The following is a 15,092-nucleotide window of genomic DNA, read 5'->3' as shown; positions in this document are numbered from 1 at the left end:
CAGCCTAATTCAAACTGATTATCTTATGTGGATTTGATAATGGACAGTTGTTTCAGTACGAAGATATAAAACAATCAGTGTTTTCAATGTCCAGTGGACAGGCACTTCAGGGTACCAGAGGTGAGGAGGTTAAGGATATTCAGCAGCAACATGCAACTTCACCAAGAAATGTTGCTAAATTTAACATATTGTACCTTGAAAAGAATATACCCTAATATTTATTTTTTATTTGAATGTTTTAACACCTGGTGCTGTGCTTATTACATGCACATGTCGTGGGCACCTGCATTATCTTAATAAGAAATGGAAACACCTTACAAGGATCATCAGATTTAATACATATACTTCCGCTTCTTGAATAAAAAGAATCTGTACAATAACAACTTGATCTTACACAACAAAACCATCACAGTTATTACAATTTAAGTTTGGTGGCAGAGAATTCTTTTCGCTTCTTGTTCTTTGTAGACTGGTCCTTTGCACCTTTGATCTGACTTTTGACCTGGTCCTGCAGCTCAGAGAAGAAGGCTTGAGAAGACCGTACAGCTTTGTCTTTTCCCTCATCCTGAAAAAAGAGGAACAAAGGGTAAATTCGGTCACTTAATTATGTTCATGAGGGACTTAAATGTTATATAGCAGCAATGTTGTGCATCCTACTTTTCATCTATTTAAGCTTCACACATCTATAGAAAAATACGAGGAACAAAAACATCGGCCGACAGTTGGTTTGGGTGTAAAATTAGATTCATATTAATGACCGACTATGGCTGTCAAATACGGTAAAGCAAAAAGTACAAAGTTAACTCTGAAATCTACAAGTAAAAATTGAATAGGAGTGTGGACACTCACCTTAAGTAGAGTGGCTTTGCCTCCTTTTGTAAGTTTCTTCAGGTTTTCTGTGACTTCGGCCTTTGACGGCTTTTTATTCTCTCCACTTTTATTGGCCTCTTTCAGTTTCTGTCTCTGTTCTTTCTCCTTAATCTTGAGACGCTTCACCTTCTTCTTGTGGCGCCTATCGCGCTTCTTGTCTGTCGGCGTCTTTTCATCATCACCCAGTAAAGCTCCCGCTTTGTTCTTCTCCTGCGTTAGAAGGTCGTATTATTAGACATAGACAAAATGTACCGGGATCAAACAAAAATGCGTCAACTCGGATGGCAAACCTTGATTTCTTCTGGTGCGAGCAGAGTTGCATCACTAACACTGACTGGAGCCACCTCCTCCATGGAAATGGACGGTAAGTTCGACACCACTTTGACTTCAGGAACAGGCTGAAGAAGAGGGACAACATGAATGTGGTTTTCAGTGACTGCAATGGTTTGAGAGCATCTTTAAAAACACATCATTTGTCAGGGATACGTGCAACTTATCAATTTAGACCATGTTTATACATGTGCTTTATGTTGTTAGACATTTACATGTTTTTAAGTCTTTTTTATTATGTGTAGATTTGCATTTATTCAGGTCATAGTTATCCAAAATACAGTGAATCCGTACCAACTGGACAAGAAAACTACAAGTCCAGTTGCTAATGATTCACTTTTTTTTGGATGGTAACATCAACCACAAAAACAGTTAAATCTGGATTAAAAACCAAAACTAATCATTTTGCTAAATTAGCCTGCTATATAAGATGAATGCCGAGGCAAGTAAAGTCAGTCTCAGCATTTTAGTCATCTCTGGTGCCATCAGGTAAAACTCACTGGTTTAGGTGTGAAGTGGAAGTTGGACAGTGCGTCCAGTTTTAGGAAGAGCGTGTCCATAAGCTTCTGAATTTCTACGTGGGCAGGGTTTTCCACCTCCTCCGTCTTTTGCTAAAATTAAAATAAAAACATCAGTTGGTTACAGCAAAGGCTCATAGGTGTTGACACATCAGTGAAAACATTAATAAAAGTCAAACCTGAGTCTGTTTCAAGAATTCTTGCTCATAGATTTCTGCGAGGCTCTGCTTGCTCTTCTCATGGTCCAACGTTAGCCTCTTCTTGTACTCAAACACATTCTCTTTTGGTTTTTCCTTACGGACCACGTCATCAAAAGCCTAACAAAAGCAATACGTTATTATCGGTCAATGTTTTTTCCAGTAAATATTAAATACAAGTTTCTGCAACTGACCTGATCTTTGATTCTCTGTTTGATGATGTCTTCAAGCTGTAGTGTGGTTTCCTCAGTGATACCGGGGGCTGAAAAACACAGTACGAAATGTAATTGATAGCAGGGGAGAAAATAAAAACACAGCCTTTTGCTCACCTAAGAAGGTAAGAAACAGGCAGAGGAATCACTCACCCGCCCTGGACGTCTGCTCAAACTCCACATCTTCCTCGAGCATACTGTTCTCTGGACGAGTCTGTGCAGTCACCTCTCCAGATAACTGCCATGGCTTCTGTGCTAGAGCTGCTTCCTCCAACTCCCCGATCTTCTCTGACATCTGCAGGTCGGAACAACAGCAGGATGTGACAAAGGCCATCAGTGGGCATCAACCTAACTCATGAACAACACATGGGTTTATATTGGTGGTGGTGTCTCTCCTCAGGTGCCATGAGACATAAAACACTATGTCCCATTAATTACAAGTCCCATTTAAGCCGATTATAATACGTTTAAGCCTATTTCAGACATGCCATCACGGGTTGTCGCGGTTATTATCGTACCACAGTTGCACTGTGAGGTCACAATGACCAGAGTCAAAACACACAAACACGTTGACAAGGGAGATGATGGTATATCCAAGCACACAGTAAATAGCTGTTCTATTGTGATAATTGCATATAATTATTTTACATAATGGTATAGAATTGTTTTGCCGCCTTTGGGTAAAACCAGCTGCTGAGACTAAGATGTCTCTGCACTACACTTCTCCGTGATTCATATGGTCATGATTTAATCCCGCTCAGCTTTAAAGACGCTGCAGTGTTTATCACTTTCTGTTGTGCGTGACCAGAACCAGCTGATTACAGATGGAAGCGTACTTTCAAATTAGATTTGAGTCTGGTTGTCTATTGCATTTGCTGGGCTTTTTAGTGTATATCTATGTGTGTATTAAGCATAATTTACACCGAACATGCCTTTAATTAGGGAAAACAAGCAGTGGCCATGCAACAGTGATTCAGGGTCAACCTCTGAACAAAGCCTTCATCACAGACTGACTGGTTTACACTGACAAAGCAAACATTACAATAAAAATAATGCAATAAAATGTAAACGTATATAAATTATTTACTGAAACTAGTATATTGTTTTTTTTAAAGAACATAAAACAGACACTTATTACACAGAGAAATTATTCACTTATCTGAGGCAAAACATTTAAAAGTTATTGTGTGACTGTGAGTACAATCCATCAAAAAAAAAGCTGTTTGATCTTTCAAGATATTGTGTTTTTTGCTTTTTCGCATGAAGACAAATAAGAAGACGTGATTTTGTTGAACAGAATCACAGGTTACCTTTTCTTGCCGTTTCTCAAAGGACGACTTTGACTCAGATTTTGCTGCGCTTTGAGTTTTTCCTCCAAAAATGTCTTCCACGTCCTCTCCTTCACTGTCCTCATCCCCAGAGAGGTCAAAGGTCACTTTCTTTGCAGATGCTTTAAGGTGACTTCCCTCTTTGTCTCTGAAAAGGAGTGGTCACAAACATGGTTGAATAAACCTAGCATGCTCCTCCTGCACAGTTTGGGACACTGCATAATATTAAATCACACTTACTCATCATCACCGTCCTCTTCACCATCGTAATCATCTTCGTCATCTATTTGTTCTTCGGTTTCATCCATGTCGTCATCCTCACCATCTGACTGTCCATCTGTTTGAGCTGGTTCACCATCCACACCATCAAAGAAGTCCTTGTACTTGAGATTCCTGGAGGTGCTTACCTGTGAATATTCACAACATTTCATTTTTTAAATTCTTGTACCAACATGACACAATTAAATGAGTGAGAATAAGTGACAAAAGACATACAGTTTTTTTCTTTTGCTTTTTGGCAGAAAGTATTTGATCCAGACTGAGAGATTCATCCTCGTCAGAGGCCAAGTCCTGAAAATAGTCGACGCCATCCTCCTCCTGACCCTCCTTTCCCTCTCGCTTGTCCATATCATCAAGAAATGTCTCCATCTCTGACAGCTTGAAGAACTTATCATCAACTTCGGAGGGAACAATTTTTAGTTTGGAGCCTTTCCTTCCCATTTCCTTCTTCTGTTTTTCTCGGTTTTCCAGAGCATCCACATCGAAATCCAAATCAGAGTCCTCGTCTGTGTAATCCTCAGTCTCAGTTTTTTTCTTAGTCTGCCTTTGCAGTTCCTCCTCCACTTCCTCCTCTTCTTCTTCTCCCTCATCATCTTCATTGCCAATCTCTACCTCTGCTTCATTATCATCCTCTTCCTCCTCCTCTACGAGCACAGTTAACGAGCCATCTGACAATGCTTCATCGACGGCGCTTTTGAAACGTTTCAGGACAGCATCGTTCTGCAGCTCCAGCTCCTGCCAGATCTGCTCGTCATCAAAGTTCTCCACCACCAGCTCTGCCAGCGGGCTGCCTTTATACTCTGCAGGCTCCTCAGCTTTATGGAGATCATACAGGGTCTTAGTGAGAGAGGTGAAGTCTGTTGCTGCTTCATTCTGAAGGCTGCCAAAAGAAAAACACAATCAGTACAGAAAGTCTGAGATATTATTACAAGCATTTATTTGTATTTGGCCAGAAGTGGTTTGCCATCTTCATGGGCGATGTATGAACACTGACCTCCTAAACGCTACACAATGTAATACATTCACATAAAACTAGTACCAAGAATGGCTGTTTGGAATAAACAATGGAATAACAGATTCAGGATTGCTTCCCTGCAGTTGTTTATTATAGATTTGGTTTCTTTACTTTAAATCAATATTTTACCTTTGGTAAAAGCAATCGTATTAAAACATACAACAAAAGAGCAGCCTCTGGTAAGGGCCCGCTGTCACAGATGTCTTTTATTTAAATCCTGCACTCCGCCATTTCTCATTTCATGACTTCACATAATCGCAGCAGAACTGGTGTAGAAAACATTTTGAATTGTCATGTCATTATGATTCTCTTTTATGCTTCATTAAAGAGTCAACGAGGTTTTATTGGTGTTTCCTGGCATTCTACACTCTTGATGATGCAGCATTGTCTGTGTTATCCATTCAGAACAATGTCAGACCATTTATATCAAACTCTTGCAGACAGAAACATGCACAATTATAATGTTGACATAACACTGTAAAAGAACATTTAAAGGCCATTAGAAACATTACTTTCAGCTCTGTTAAAATCAAAGACATTCGTGCAGTAGACAACTAAGACATGACATGAAAAGTCACTGAATAAAAAATAAAGCTAGTAAGTGCGTATTGTACAATTTATTTTAAACTATGCTACCTTTCTTTACAGTACATGTTAGTTTATTTAAGTGGCTAAATACTTGTTCGTGTTAGCTGTAGCTAGCAATTGAGCTAACCGAGTCTCCTCGTTTCTAAAGTGCGTAAGCGGCGACGCAACAACATTTACGCTCTCTTTCACCAACAGCCGTACAGACAGCAGACACTTGCCTCAGAAAGTTCTCTAGTTGTGCTGTGTTGGTGATTAATTTCTTCTCACAATCCTCCAACACGTTCAACATTTCTCCACTCGCCATCTTCGTCTCCCCCACATGTGTGACGGACGCGGTCTGTGTGAGTGTCGCAGGTAAACATGCTCGCCGAGAAACTGTTGTTCCGTCGCTGCTTGGTTCCGACGTACGTACCAAAAATGGCGTCCGCAGCGCTGAAGGTTGCAGGTTGGTTTATGGACAATAATGTTGTCACAGTCACATGTTTTTTTGCTTTAACGTCACCGCGTTTTTATTTTTAACAGAGTAGAATTCCAAACAAGACTGTAGCCTTGTTGTACATGCACTGTTTGTTTGCTGCTCCGATCTTAGTTTGAGAACACGTTGAGGTTACATCATGAATTCTCTATGCAGCGTTAACTCTTCGCGTTTGTTTGTAAAAAAAATTAATTATAAAACTTCTTTTATATGGCGACATGGCACAATAACTGCACAAATAGTTTATATAGTCCGTTCTTTTATGTACCACTGATGTATTTTTAAATAATCCTAAATATGTAAGATTAAGTGTTGGGACTCAGGTGAGGGATGCACATTAGCCTTACATTGATAACTGGCAACGTGAAGGCCAAAGCAAGATGATTCAAATTATCTTTGTCTTCTTAAAATCTTCATTTACTTTCTGTTTTCATCCTGTGAACAAAAACACCCCACCCACCTCAGTCTCAGGGGATAGTACATGGAAAATGGTTTGTCATACTGCTGATAAAGTTAGACAGTATGGACAAAGGTGATTTAAGTCTAATGTTCCAACTTGAGCTGCAACTCTCGATTATTTTCACAGTTGATTAATCTGTAGATTATTTCCTTGTGTAATCGAGTTTTGTCCACGAACCAAAATGATTGTGTTTTAATGATTTCTACTGTGTTTCTTCAGTGGCAGGTCTCTCCAGATGTTCTCGCCTGTCTCTGCTGAGGACACACTCAACAACGGCAAACCTCGGGCAGGGCGTTCCTGGATCACTGTGGAAGCTGGGGAGGTTGAACCACATTGCCATCGCTGTTCCTGACATGGAGAAGGCCACAGCTCTGTATCGGGACGTGCTGGGGGCCACGGTGAGCGACATGGTGCCCCTGCCCGAGCACGGCGTCTACACCGTGTTTGTGGAGCTTGGCAACACCAAGCTGGAGCTGCTCCATCCTCTCGGGGAGAAGAGCCCAATCGCTGGGTTCTTGCAAAAGAACAAGTCCGGAGGAATGCACCACATTTGTATTGAGGTGAGACAACATCTTCTAGACCTGGCCAAGAAGATAGTAAAATAAAATAAGCCTTAATTTGTCCCACAAAGGGAAAATTAGCATTGTTACTGCAGCCAAGACAGTCAGGTTAATAAATAATAAACATGCATTTTCACATCTATGAATATACAATGCAGAAAAAAATATTTACTGATAAGATACCAAAAATGTAGTATAACGTTTGCAGTATAGACAGTGAGTTAGCAGAATATATACAGCATGTACAGTGTGTATTTACAGTGTAAACATTGCACATGCGATATTGCACTTAAATTAGACAAAGGCGGCATATCAACATTAAAATGGCACAAACAAACACAAATACTGAACCCTGGAAAGACATAAAACAAAAGAAGATAAAGATAAAAGAAGGCATGATATTAAGAACAAGTACAAAAAACATTTGCATTGTCCAAAAGTGCACATTTTTAAAATAAAAATTCTCCCAAATTGCAGTTTTAATGGAGTAGACATGTTTTTTTTGTCAGAGCAGAAAAAGCACAATGGGCTTTTTCTCTAGTGAAAACATTTAGACTTGCAATACTAGGAAAAGCATTGGTGTTAAATAGGTTTAACTAAAAAATAAATGAACGAAAGGATCCGCACAGGTGAGTTTGGTGACATTCAACACAAGGAGAGCACAGGTGTGAATAAAACATGAATGACGGGTGAGATTTTTTCCAATGGAGAGTAAGTGGAACAGCGTTGTCCATGAGGTCCAGTGTTACAGCTTTGGATTTAATCAATCCAAAAAAACACAAAACAGTTTTACACCAAACTCTGAGGACAAGCTCCTTTGTTGGTTTATCAATAAACATCGCTAGTAAATCCAAGATGTAACGTGCCAGATTAAAGCAAAAATGGTACTTTACATCTGCAGTTTTAGGGGAAGGTAATTAAATAAATATACTGACATAATGCATAAAAACGAACAAAACAAATAAAAAAAGGAGACTTACATTAACTAAAATGTATTCTATGTATCAGATCCCATTATTAAAATATATTTTATATATAATCTAAATAATCTAGTATTAGCTTGTTAAAGACCGTGCATGAGTAACAACCCTTGAAGATGTCAAAAGAAGATGTTGTTTATACGCAATAACACAGTTTGTCCACTAGAGAGTGTCCAACTGCTCTCTTTTGTTTATTCTTGTAACAAAGTGGCTTGTGCTTTGTGTGCTGTGTGTATGTACACGCATTTATATCTGTGTGAAGTCCAAAAGGTCCTTGTGGGGACATTTTGACTGGGCCCCACAACTTTAAAGGGCCTTAAGACCTGGTTTTAGGATTAGAATTGGTTTAAAGGTTAAGCACTTGTCACGATTAAGGTTAGTTTATGAGTAGTGTCTATGACAATGTCATCATTTGACATATGACATCATTTGTGTATGCTTTCTTGCAAATACAACACAAACAGTAGTTGTTTTTTAATGTTGTAGGTGGACAACATCAACGCCGCAATAGCCGACCTGAAAGCGAAGAGCATCAGAACTCTGTCAGCAGAGCCCAGAATAGGTGCTCACGGGAAACCTGTGATGTTTCTTCACCCTAAAGACTGTGATGGCGTCCTGGTGGAGCTTGAAGAAGCGTGAAACGTGTGCTGTCAATTCACATTTTCGACACTAATATTGTTCCTTAGCTCACTTTTGTTCAGAAAAGGTGCCTCAAAGGTGTTTCACATTGAATAAATTCCACTGTGGTGTGTTCATCAAGTGTACAGTTCATCAAGGAAAATGTTATTGGCAGACATTGAATATTCTACCCACAAATATATTCATATAGGTGTAAAATCCATTAAAACAATGTTTTTGTTTGTCTGTAGCTTTAGAATAAGCCTTTTTATATGTACTTTAAGCAAGGGCATTGCTTTGCTGCTCACTGCTTGTGTATGTGTTTACTACTGGTGTGTAATCAGGATGGGTTAAATGCAGAGGTCAAATTCAATACCACTCATTTGTGTGTGTGTGAAAATAACTAATTGTAGTTCCCCGATGGCCTGGCTTGGGAATGATGTGGCCAATTGAGACACGTTGAACCTTTAAGTGTCCCATGACACACCTGTAGTACAACGGAGGAAAGATGGAGTAAAATAAGACTTGTTTAAAGTTTTTGTAATCATGTTTGATACAATTTACCCTGACTGATCTATATTTGTTCAAATTTCAAAATGAAGGGCTAATTTAGACAACGATTATGTCATCTTTTGGATATATTATTCCTGTATATGTTTGAAAATAGGATTTACTCAAAGAAAAATGTTAATAAACTAGATCTAAAAGGTGCAACACACAAGCAGACTTGAATTTGGAGTTATTAAATCCCTGACTCCTCCTCATCTGATGTAAATCACATGTACTTATGGTTTAGACATAAAAGTCCCCTTTTTTGTTGTAATTACAGACCGTTTTAAAACCTTTTCAGAGCACGGCGACATTTTATAATCATTGTTGACCGCAGACACCGCAACAACAACCTTTAACCCAGATACAGGAAATAAATCATTGCCAAACAGGGTATTGTGAGGTGACGCATGTTCAATTATACATCCAGCAAAACATGTCTAATTTTGAAATCCTGTACATCCTCCAGATATTCAACATAAAAAACTAAAAGATACGATCTATCCAGTAATTAAAAAATTCATTGGAAATATTTAATCCCTAAAGAATACAGTCATTGTGGTCTTCTCCTTCAGATAAAAATAGCTGTTATTTTCGTGATTACCCGTCTTTTGGAGTTTCTGTTCTGTAGAAATCGTTTAAGTTCCGTTTTCCCTGGCAAATGGAAGTGAAACAGCTCATTTTCAATGCCTGTTTTGTAGTCGAGATTCTATTCAAATTGACTTCTGCTTTCTTTTCCCCCCCAGGTGTGACATCAAACGAGACGAATCAGAATCCAGAGGGTTCGGTTTATTTGATACGAGTGACAGCTCCTGGTTTTAAACACAGCAAAAACATAGCAAAAACAGGAACGTAGCCGATAGAGTATGCTAGGTGCAGTAATGGGATATTAATATAAAAGCTCTTGGGGTTTTCTAGTAGAATTTGGAGAGAATGGCAATGACATGAGCAATAGTAGCTCAAATGACAACTACAACAACTACCATGCAGATGGCTTTAGAGTTTTAAAATATTTCCAAGCGAGAAACGAATATACAAATGAAGAAGCTTTAGTGCTCATGGGGCGGATTTAGCTGCTTTCTTTGCCCAGGGTGTGCTTGTCAAACAAGTACTCGGCCATGCCGTTGGAAGGAGCACCCATGCGGCGCAGGTTGGTCACCCAGTCTGCCAGTTCTTTGATGGACTTCACCTGCTCGTCCAGGTAGTGCGTCTCGATGAAGTCGCACAACTGAAACAAAAAGGAATTCCATCAAACTTGAGCTGAAATTCAAATGAAAAGGATGTAAAATAATTTAGAGCAATGCAAATAAATAAAAAAGACACACAAAAACTACAGAGGAATGATGTACCAAACCAGGTTTAAACAGTACGGACCGATGTGGGTCATGTTTTTAGATTCTGAACAGCTGTCTTCCTGCTGTATATAAAAAGACTACAAACACATAAGTGACGTGGGGAATGATGCGGTGAAACCAGGCTTAATTGAGGTCAGTTTTATGTCTACAGGTCACCTGCCGATCATAACTGGATTTGGAGTGATGAGGTGCGATTTGCCAAAACTCATCAGCAAGCAGATTATCAGGCTGAAAATCTTGTAGCGTGAAGACAAAAAAAACGTGCAACCGTGGCTTAGTACTTACATGTGGGTCATTGTGGGTGGAGGCGAGCTTGTGCATGTCCAGCAGTGACTGGTTCACACTCTTCTCAAGCTGCAGGGCAGATTCAAGAGCCTCGACCCCACTGCCCCACTCATCTCTCTCTGGCTTCTGCAATTTAAAAAAAAAAAAAAAAAAAGGCAGATTGAGAGACCAACGACACACTGACTCAGCAAATCAGAGGTAGAAGGCCAATAATGAGCGGCAAAGTGGGTTTGTGTAACGTTTAACTCCAGCTTGTTTGCATGTCCAAGAAAGATAACCCCCAAAGCACACTCACACCCTCACTATCTCTGTGGCCTCCTGTTACCCTCCCAACATTAGAGATAAGGACAACCAGGGAGAAGAAATCTTTCACAAGATTGTCAAGTTCAAACACACATTCGATCAAGCATGAGCTCAACGTACCCTGACGTCTTGCAGGAAGATCCTTCCTCCCCTCTGGTTCTGCACTTTCATCAACTTCTCAGCGTGCTCACGCTCCTCCTGTGACTGGTGACTGAAGAACTTGGCGAAGTTGTGCAATGCCTGGTCATCCCGATCGAAGTAGAAACTCTGCCAGGAGGAAATGGGGGGGGTTGTTTCATGTGTTTTCATGTGTTTTCAATGTTTCATGTTCAAGTGAAACAAACAAAACATGGAGCGGTGCCTGAACGATCACCTGGCAGATACAGTTGTGATGCAACCTATAAACAACCATGTGGGGAGGGTGTTTTTATGATGTTAGTGATAAAATAAAACAATGTCAATGCGTTCATGAACGTTTCAGTCCAGTCCAATATGGAGCCACATCTTAGAGTTGCTTCACACTTTCCATTTTATTCTGATCCTTTTTAGAGCAGGCACATACAGGTGCAGGTATAAAAAGTGTTTAAGATCGATAATTCAAAAGGCACAGGGAACACAGTCTGCATTTTCTTTGTACATTCTATAATCTCAAAACGAACATCGACCTTCGTTTAAGTACTAAGTCACACAACATTAACTTCTCGGGATACGGACAACTGAAAACATGTTTGCCGATTTAAGTTGAATAAACCACTGTTTGTTTATTCAAACAACCTCCGACGTGCTTTTATGTCCATCTAAAACCAGCTCACTCCTAACATTTGGTGGGTACGTGCACAGCAGTTAAATAACCACAGAAAAAAAAAAACAGTAAATCAAAATTAAGTCTCCGTAACAATAAGCATAAGTGGTAAACAGTTTCCCTGTACTCTGACCACAACTACCTGTATTTTCAACTGTGTCAGCTCAGTTGTTTTTGTCATGTCGAAAAAGCATCACGCTATCCATCACCCACACTCACACACACACACACACTCACTCACTCACCATGGACAGGTAGACGTAGGAGGCATACAGCTCCAGGTTGATCTGCCTGTTGATTGCAGCCTCGCACTCCTGGTTGAAGTTCTGTCTCACTTGGGAAGCCATGGTTCTGAAACACAAACAAACAAAATCCTGACTAGATAAACAAACACATATCACAACTACTAACACATACTGTGCATGGTTAGTATTAATCTTAACTGACAAAAAAAAAAAGTATTGATTAGTTAATGATCAGTCACAATAGTCAAGCCCTTCAAACGAAATTATTTTTTAATAAAAATTATTTGACATCACCTTGGGCTCTGGAAAAAAAAATGGGATTAATAAATTATCATCGAACTAATCCAAAATAAACACACTATGATCCGTCCCGATTACATTGGGGAAAAGCATGCATGGACATTGAAGTACAACATGTTTATCTTTTAATCTTTGTAAAAGGGTCAGTGACAGAAGGTGATGTCATCAAGTTGGAATATTACTTTGAAGTTCTGTGTGGCAATGATTTATCAAATTAATGTATGTGCTTAAATCACAGAAAATCCATATATAAATCTGTGGAATAAAGTGGAATGTTTCATAATCATAGATGTGAATAGTATGTACGTCATTGCAACACACGCATGGTGCAATGGGATCAGGTTTCCCAGATGTCCTTGGAACAATTTGATGAAATACGGTACAATAATTTGCATAACTGTGTGCGTGATTGCACTGTTTTGAGGTTAATGAACTTGTGTTTGCTTCTAATATTACATTTAAATGTTGGTTATTTTCATGGAAGCAAAATTCAAACAAGAAACAGACGGACAATGACAAACAAAATGGTGGTAAACACAAATGAGAATCCGGGACAATGTATTTTTGTTTGTTTATTTCAAATATATATAAAAAAAAGATAGTTAATTGACATAGTTCTGACAAAACTATGATAGTTAGTTGTCTGCTCATATTAGTAAACAGACCAAAGTTGCACTCTAAAATAGCAACCAGTAAATTATTAACTCAAGGTGTGTTTGTGTGTTGTTTTTTGAACCAAGCCCAACATAATGGCACGGTTGTACCAAACGTCGAATTAATGCACAAAGGGACTATTACAATTGCGAACATACACGACACACATGAGCAAAGGTGGTGCTTTACAACGACGGACTGGCGACCGACGTCACATTTGCGCCCCAGCAGCACAACAACGCCTACGCAGGCCAGTCGAAGGTGTTGGTCCGTGTGCGACGTGTAAACACACACATGTCCGTAAATACACATACAGAATATATCTAGAATAAACCATTACACAAAAAGAAGACAAATGTGTTCTTACCAAATGTCAGTGGCGGGTCTTTTCTCGCGAGGAGGCCGAAAAACGGTGGCTTGTGTTGGCAAAACAGTTCGCTAGCTGTCAAGCTAAACGTGTTTACGTTGCAGGCTGGCGCTTGAAGGAGCGTTGTTTTTCAAAAGTGATGAGATGTTTCTGGATGGAATTGAGATAAGATCGGTTGGTCCCGTCCTGTTGTGTTCGGAGACAGTTAGAAAGGTTGCCGTTCAAGCACTGTTGAAGCAGGTAACCTTCACCGTCCGCTTACGAGGTGATCGACTGAATCCTCTGTGTCAACGTCCACGAGTTAACTAGTGGTACGAGCCGTGACGTCACAGGGCGCGCAGAGGTGGGGCCGGGGAACAAAGGCTACGTACAGAGGCTGCGCAGTGAGCGATTTCAGGCGGTTTTGTTTACAGCGCCACTAGTTGAACACGGAAAACACGGAAAACAACGCCTGATAATATTATTCTAATTACACAGATTGCCCACAACTCATACATTTATCATTAATATTATTATTATTATTATTGTTATTATTAGCATTTGGCTGGAATAAACCTTTAGAACTAAGTAGTTAGCCAAAGGTGTTATTTGGTTCTTTTTGTTACTATAATTTGGGTTCTTTTTGTATATATTTTTAGTTTTTTTTGCTTTTTTTTTCAATTCATCCAAATCATTAGGTGGCGCTGTTAAGGAAACGTGTGGCTGCCTGAGACTACTGTTTCCGGTACTGCAGAGACTGTTGCGCATGGAAGGAAAAACATTGATTTTTAGGCTTCCATTTTCCAAGGATCCTTCCTAATATACTCAACATCTATGAAGTATATACTTACAGTGTGATTTACAGATATACAGTCAGTGTCACTATCAGAGGTTATTGAAGAAAGGTTGTAAATCACATTTGAAAGCAATTGGGCTACAACGAGGAAGTGTCTTCAAAAATGTGTATTTTCTTAAAAAAGAAAGTGTTTTTCCTGCTTCAAATATGAAATGTGTTTTCAACCAGCCTACACAGTAACACAGACACATATAAGGTACAACATAAATACAATTGCATACATTTTTTAACTGTTTGACTGAGAACAACCTTATTACGCATGACGTAGAATTGTTCGTGTATTATTCTTTATTTTCTTTTATTCGGAATCAGGTTCATGTATTCAGGTCTCCACCAAATTTGATTTGAACATTTTTTTTCTTTGGGCCACAAACTGCATCTCCAAATTCTACATTAAAAAAAGGAAAAACAAAATCAAGTATGACACAGGATTCAGACAAATCTAATGACATCATAACACCATGTATTTCCTTTTGGACAGCTCAGCATGATGGTAAGACTTACTTAATATTGTCTCACAACTTCCTCATTTAACTGGACCTTAGAAGCAATTCTCAAAACTCCGTTTCTGCATAAACTCAAAAACCCTCAAGTGTCTTAGTCATAAGTTGAAAGACATGCGTCACATACATTGTTGCAACACCACACCACGAAAATGAATACAAATGTCCTCCTTCATCGCCTGTTCAGAGCAATTAAATGTCCTTTATACTAAAAAAAAAACCCAGTGTTTCCCAAACCTTTTTTATTATGATCCACTTTTTAAAGATAGCAAGGTGTCGGGAACCAAATCACAATATTTTACAAGTTTGTGCATAAAGTAATAACTAATTTAAAGCCAGAGGTGAATTGATAAAGTAAATATTTCCAAGAGATGTTTGAATGTAAAGGCATTACAATATATACAATATATAACATAAATCTTAAAAATTTGGTATAATTCAGCAAATTTGTTTGGGGACACCAA

At 39.1% G+C, this 15,092-nt stretch overlaps 3 protein-coding genes across 3 annotated transcripts; 1 reads left to right on the top strand and 2 right to left on the bottom strand.

The window, feature by feature from the left end:
- Nucleotides 1–314: 314 nt before the first annotated feature.
- On the bottom strand, nt 315–5,710 carry mphosph10 (M-phase phosphoprotein 10 (U3 small nucleolar ribonucleoprotein)). The gene is made up of 11 exons (XM_058628657.1): nt 5,556–5,710; nt 3,951–4,614; nt 3,696–3,862; nt 3,438–3,603; nt 2,281–2,422; nt 2,110–2,177; nt 1,898–2,035; nt 1,701–1,811; nt 1,161–1,268; nt 850–1,080; nt 315–565 (listed from the first exon to the last, which is right to left on the bottom strand). Exons 1-11 carry the CDS (start codon nt 5,639–5,641, stop codon nt 416–418), a joined length of 2,031 nt encoding a protein of 676 aa, XP_058484640.1. The 5' UTR covers nt 5,642–5,710; the 3' UTR covers nt 315–415.
- Nucleotides 5,642–8,567, top strand: mcee (methylmalonyl CoA epimerase). Its single transcript, XM_058628661.1, has 3 exons — nt 5,642–5,782; nt 6,492–6,832; nt 8,299–8,567. The coding sequence occupies exons 1-3, from the start codon at nt 5,698–5,700 to the stop codon at nt 8,449–8,451; spliced, it is 579 nt and encodes a 192-aa protein (XP_058484644.1). The 5' UTR covers nt 5,642–5,697; the 3' UTR covers nt 8,452–8,567.
- Nucleotides 8,568–9,747: 1,180 nt separating this feature from the next.
- Nucleotides 9,748–13,593, bottom strand: fth1a (ferritin, heavy polypeptide 1a). The gene is made up of 5 exons (XM_058628663.1): nt 13,291–13,593; nt 11,970–12,075; nt 11,043–11,189; nt 10,620–10,745; nt 9,748–10,207 (listed from the first exon to the last, which is right to left on the bottom strand). Exons 2-5 carry the CDS (start codon nt 12,069–12,071, stop codon nt 10,049–10,051), a joined length of 534 nt encoding a protein of 177 aa, XP_058484646.1. The 5' UTR covers nt 12,072–12,075; nt 13,291–13,593; the 3' UTR covers nt 9,748–10,048.
- Between the last annotated feature and the right edge of the window lie 1,499 nt (nt 13,594–15,092).

Source organism: Solea solea, chromosome 5 (genome assembly GCF_958295425.1).
Source record: "Solea solea chromosome 5, fSolSol10.1, whole genome shotgun sequence".
Lineage (NCBI taxonomy): Eukaryota > Metazoa > Chordata > Actinopteri > Pleuronectiformes > Soleidae > Solea > Solea solea.
Note: the sequence above shows the minus strand (reverse complement) of the source record. Positions and strands in the feature narration are given on the sequence as shown.

Excerpts from the sequence above, each read along its gene's own strand:
- mphosph10 (XM_058628657.1), bottom strand. The coding sequence starts at position 5,641 with ATGGCGAGTGGAGAAATGTTGAACGTGTTGGAGGATTGTGAGAAGAAA. Across the intron at positions 3,863-3,950 it reads AAAAGCAAAAGAAAAAAACT|GTAAGCACCTCCAGGAATCT; the intron begins GTATGTCTTTTG and ends GAATATTCACAG. Across the intron at positions 1,269-1,700 it reads TCCACTTCACACCTAAACCA|CCTGTTCCTGAAGTCAAAGT; the intron begins GTGAGTTTTACC and ends CCTCTTCTTCAG.
- mcee (XM_058628661.1), top strand. The coding sequence starts at position 5,698 with ATGCTCGCCGAGAAACTGTTGTTCCGTCGCTGCTTGGTTCCGACGTAC. Across the intron at positions 5,783-6,491 it reads CGCAGCGCTGAAGGTTGCAG|TGGCAGGTCTCTCCAGATGT; the intron begins GTTGGTTTATGG and ends GTGTTTCTTCAG. Across the intron at positions 6,833-8,298 it reads TGCACCACATTTGTATTGAG|GTGGACAACATCAACGCCGC; the intron begins GTGAGACAACAT and ends TTAATGTTGTAG.
- fth1a (XM_058628663.1), bottom strand. The coding sequence starts at position 12,071 with ATGGCTTCCCAAGTGAGACAGAACTTCAACCAGGAGTGCGAGGCTGCA. Across the intron at positions 11,190-11,969 it reads CCTACGTCTACCTGTCCATG|AGTTTCTACTTCGATCGGGA; the intron begins GTGAGTGAGTGA and ends TCCTCCTGGCAG. Across the intron at positions 10,208-10,619 it reads CCACCCACAATGACCCACAT|TTGTGCGACTTCATCGAGAC; the intron begins GTAAGTACTAAG and ends TTTTTGTTTCAG.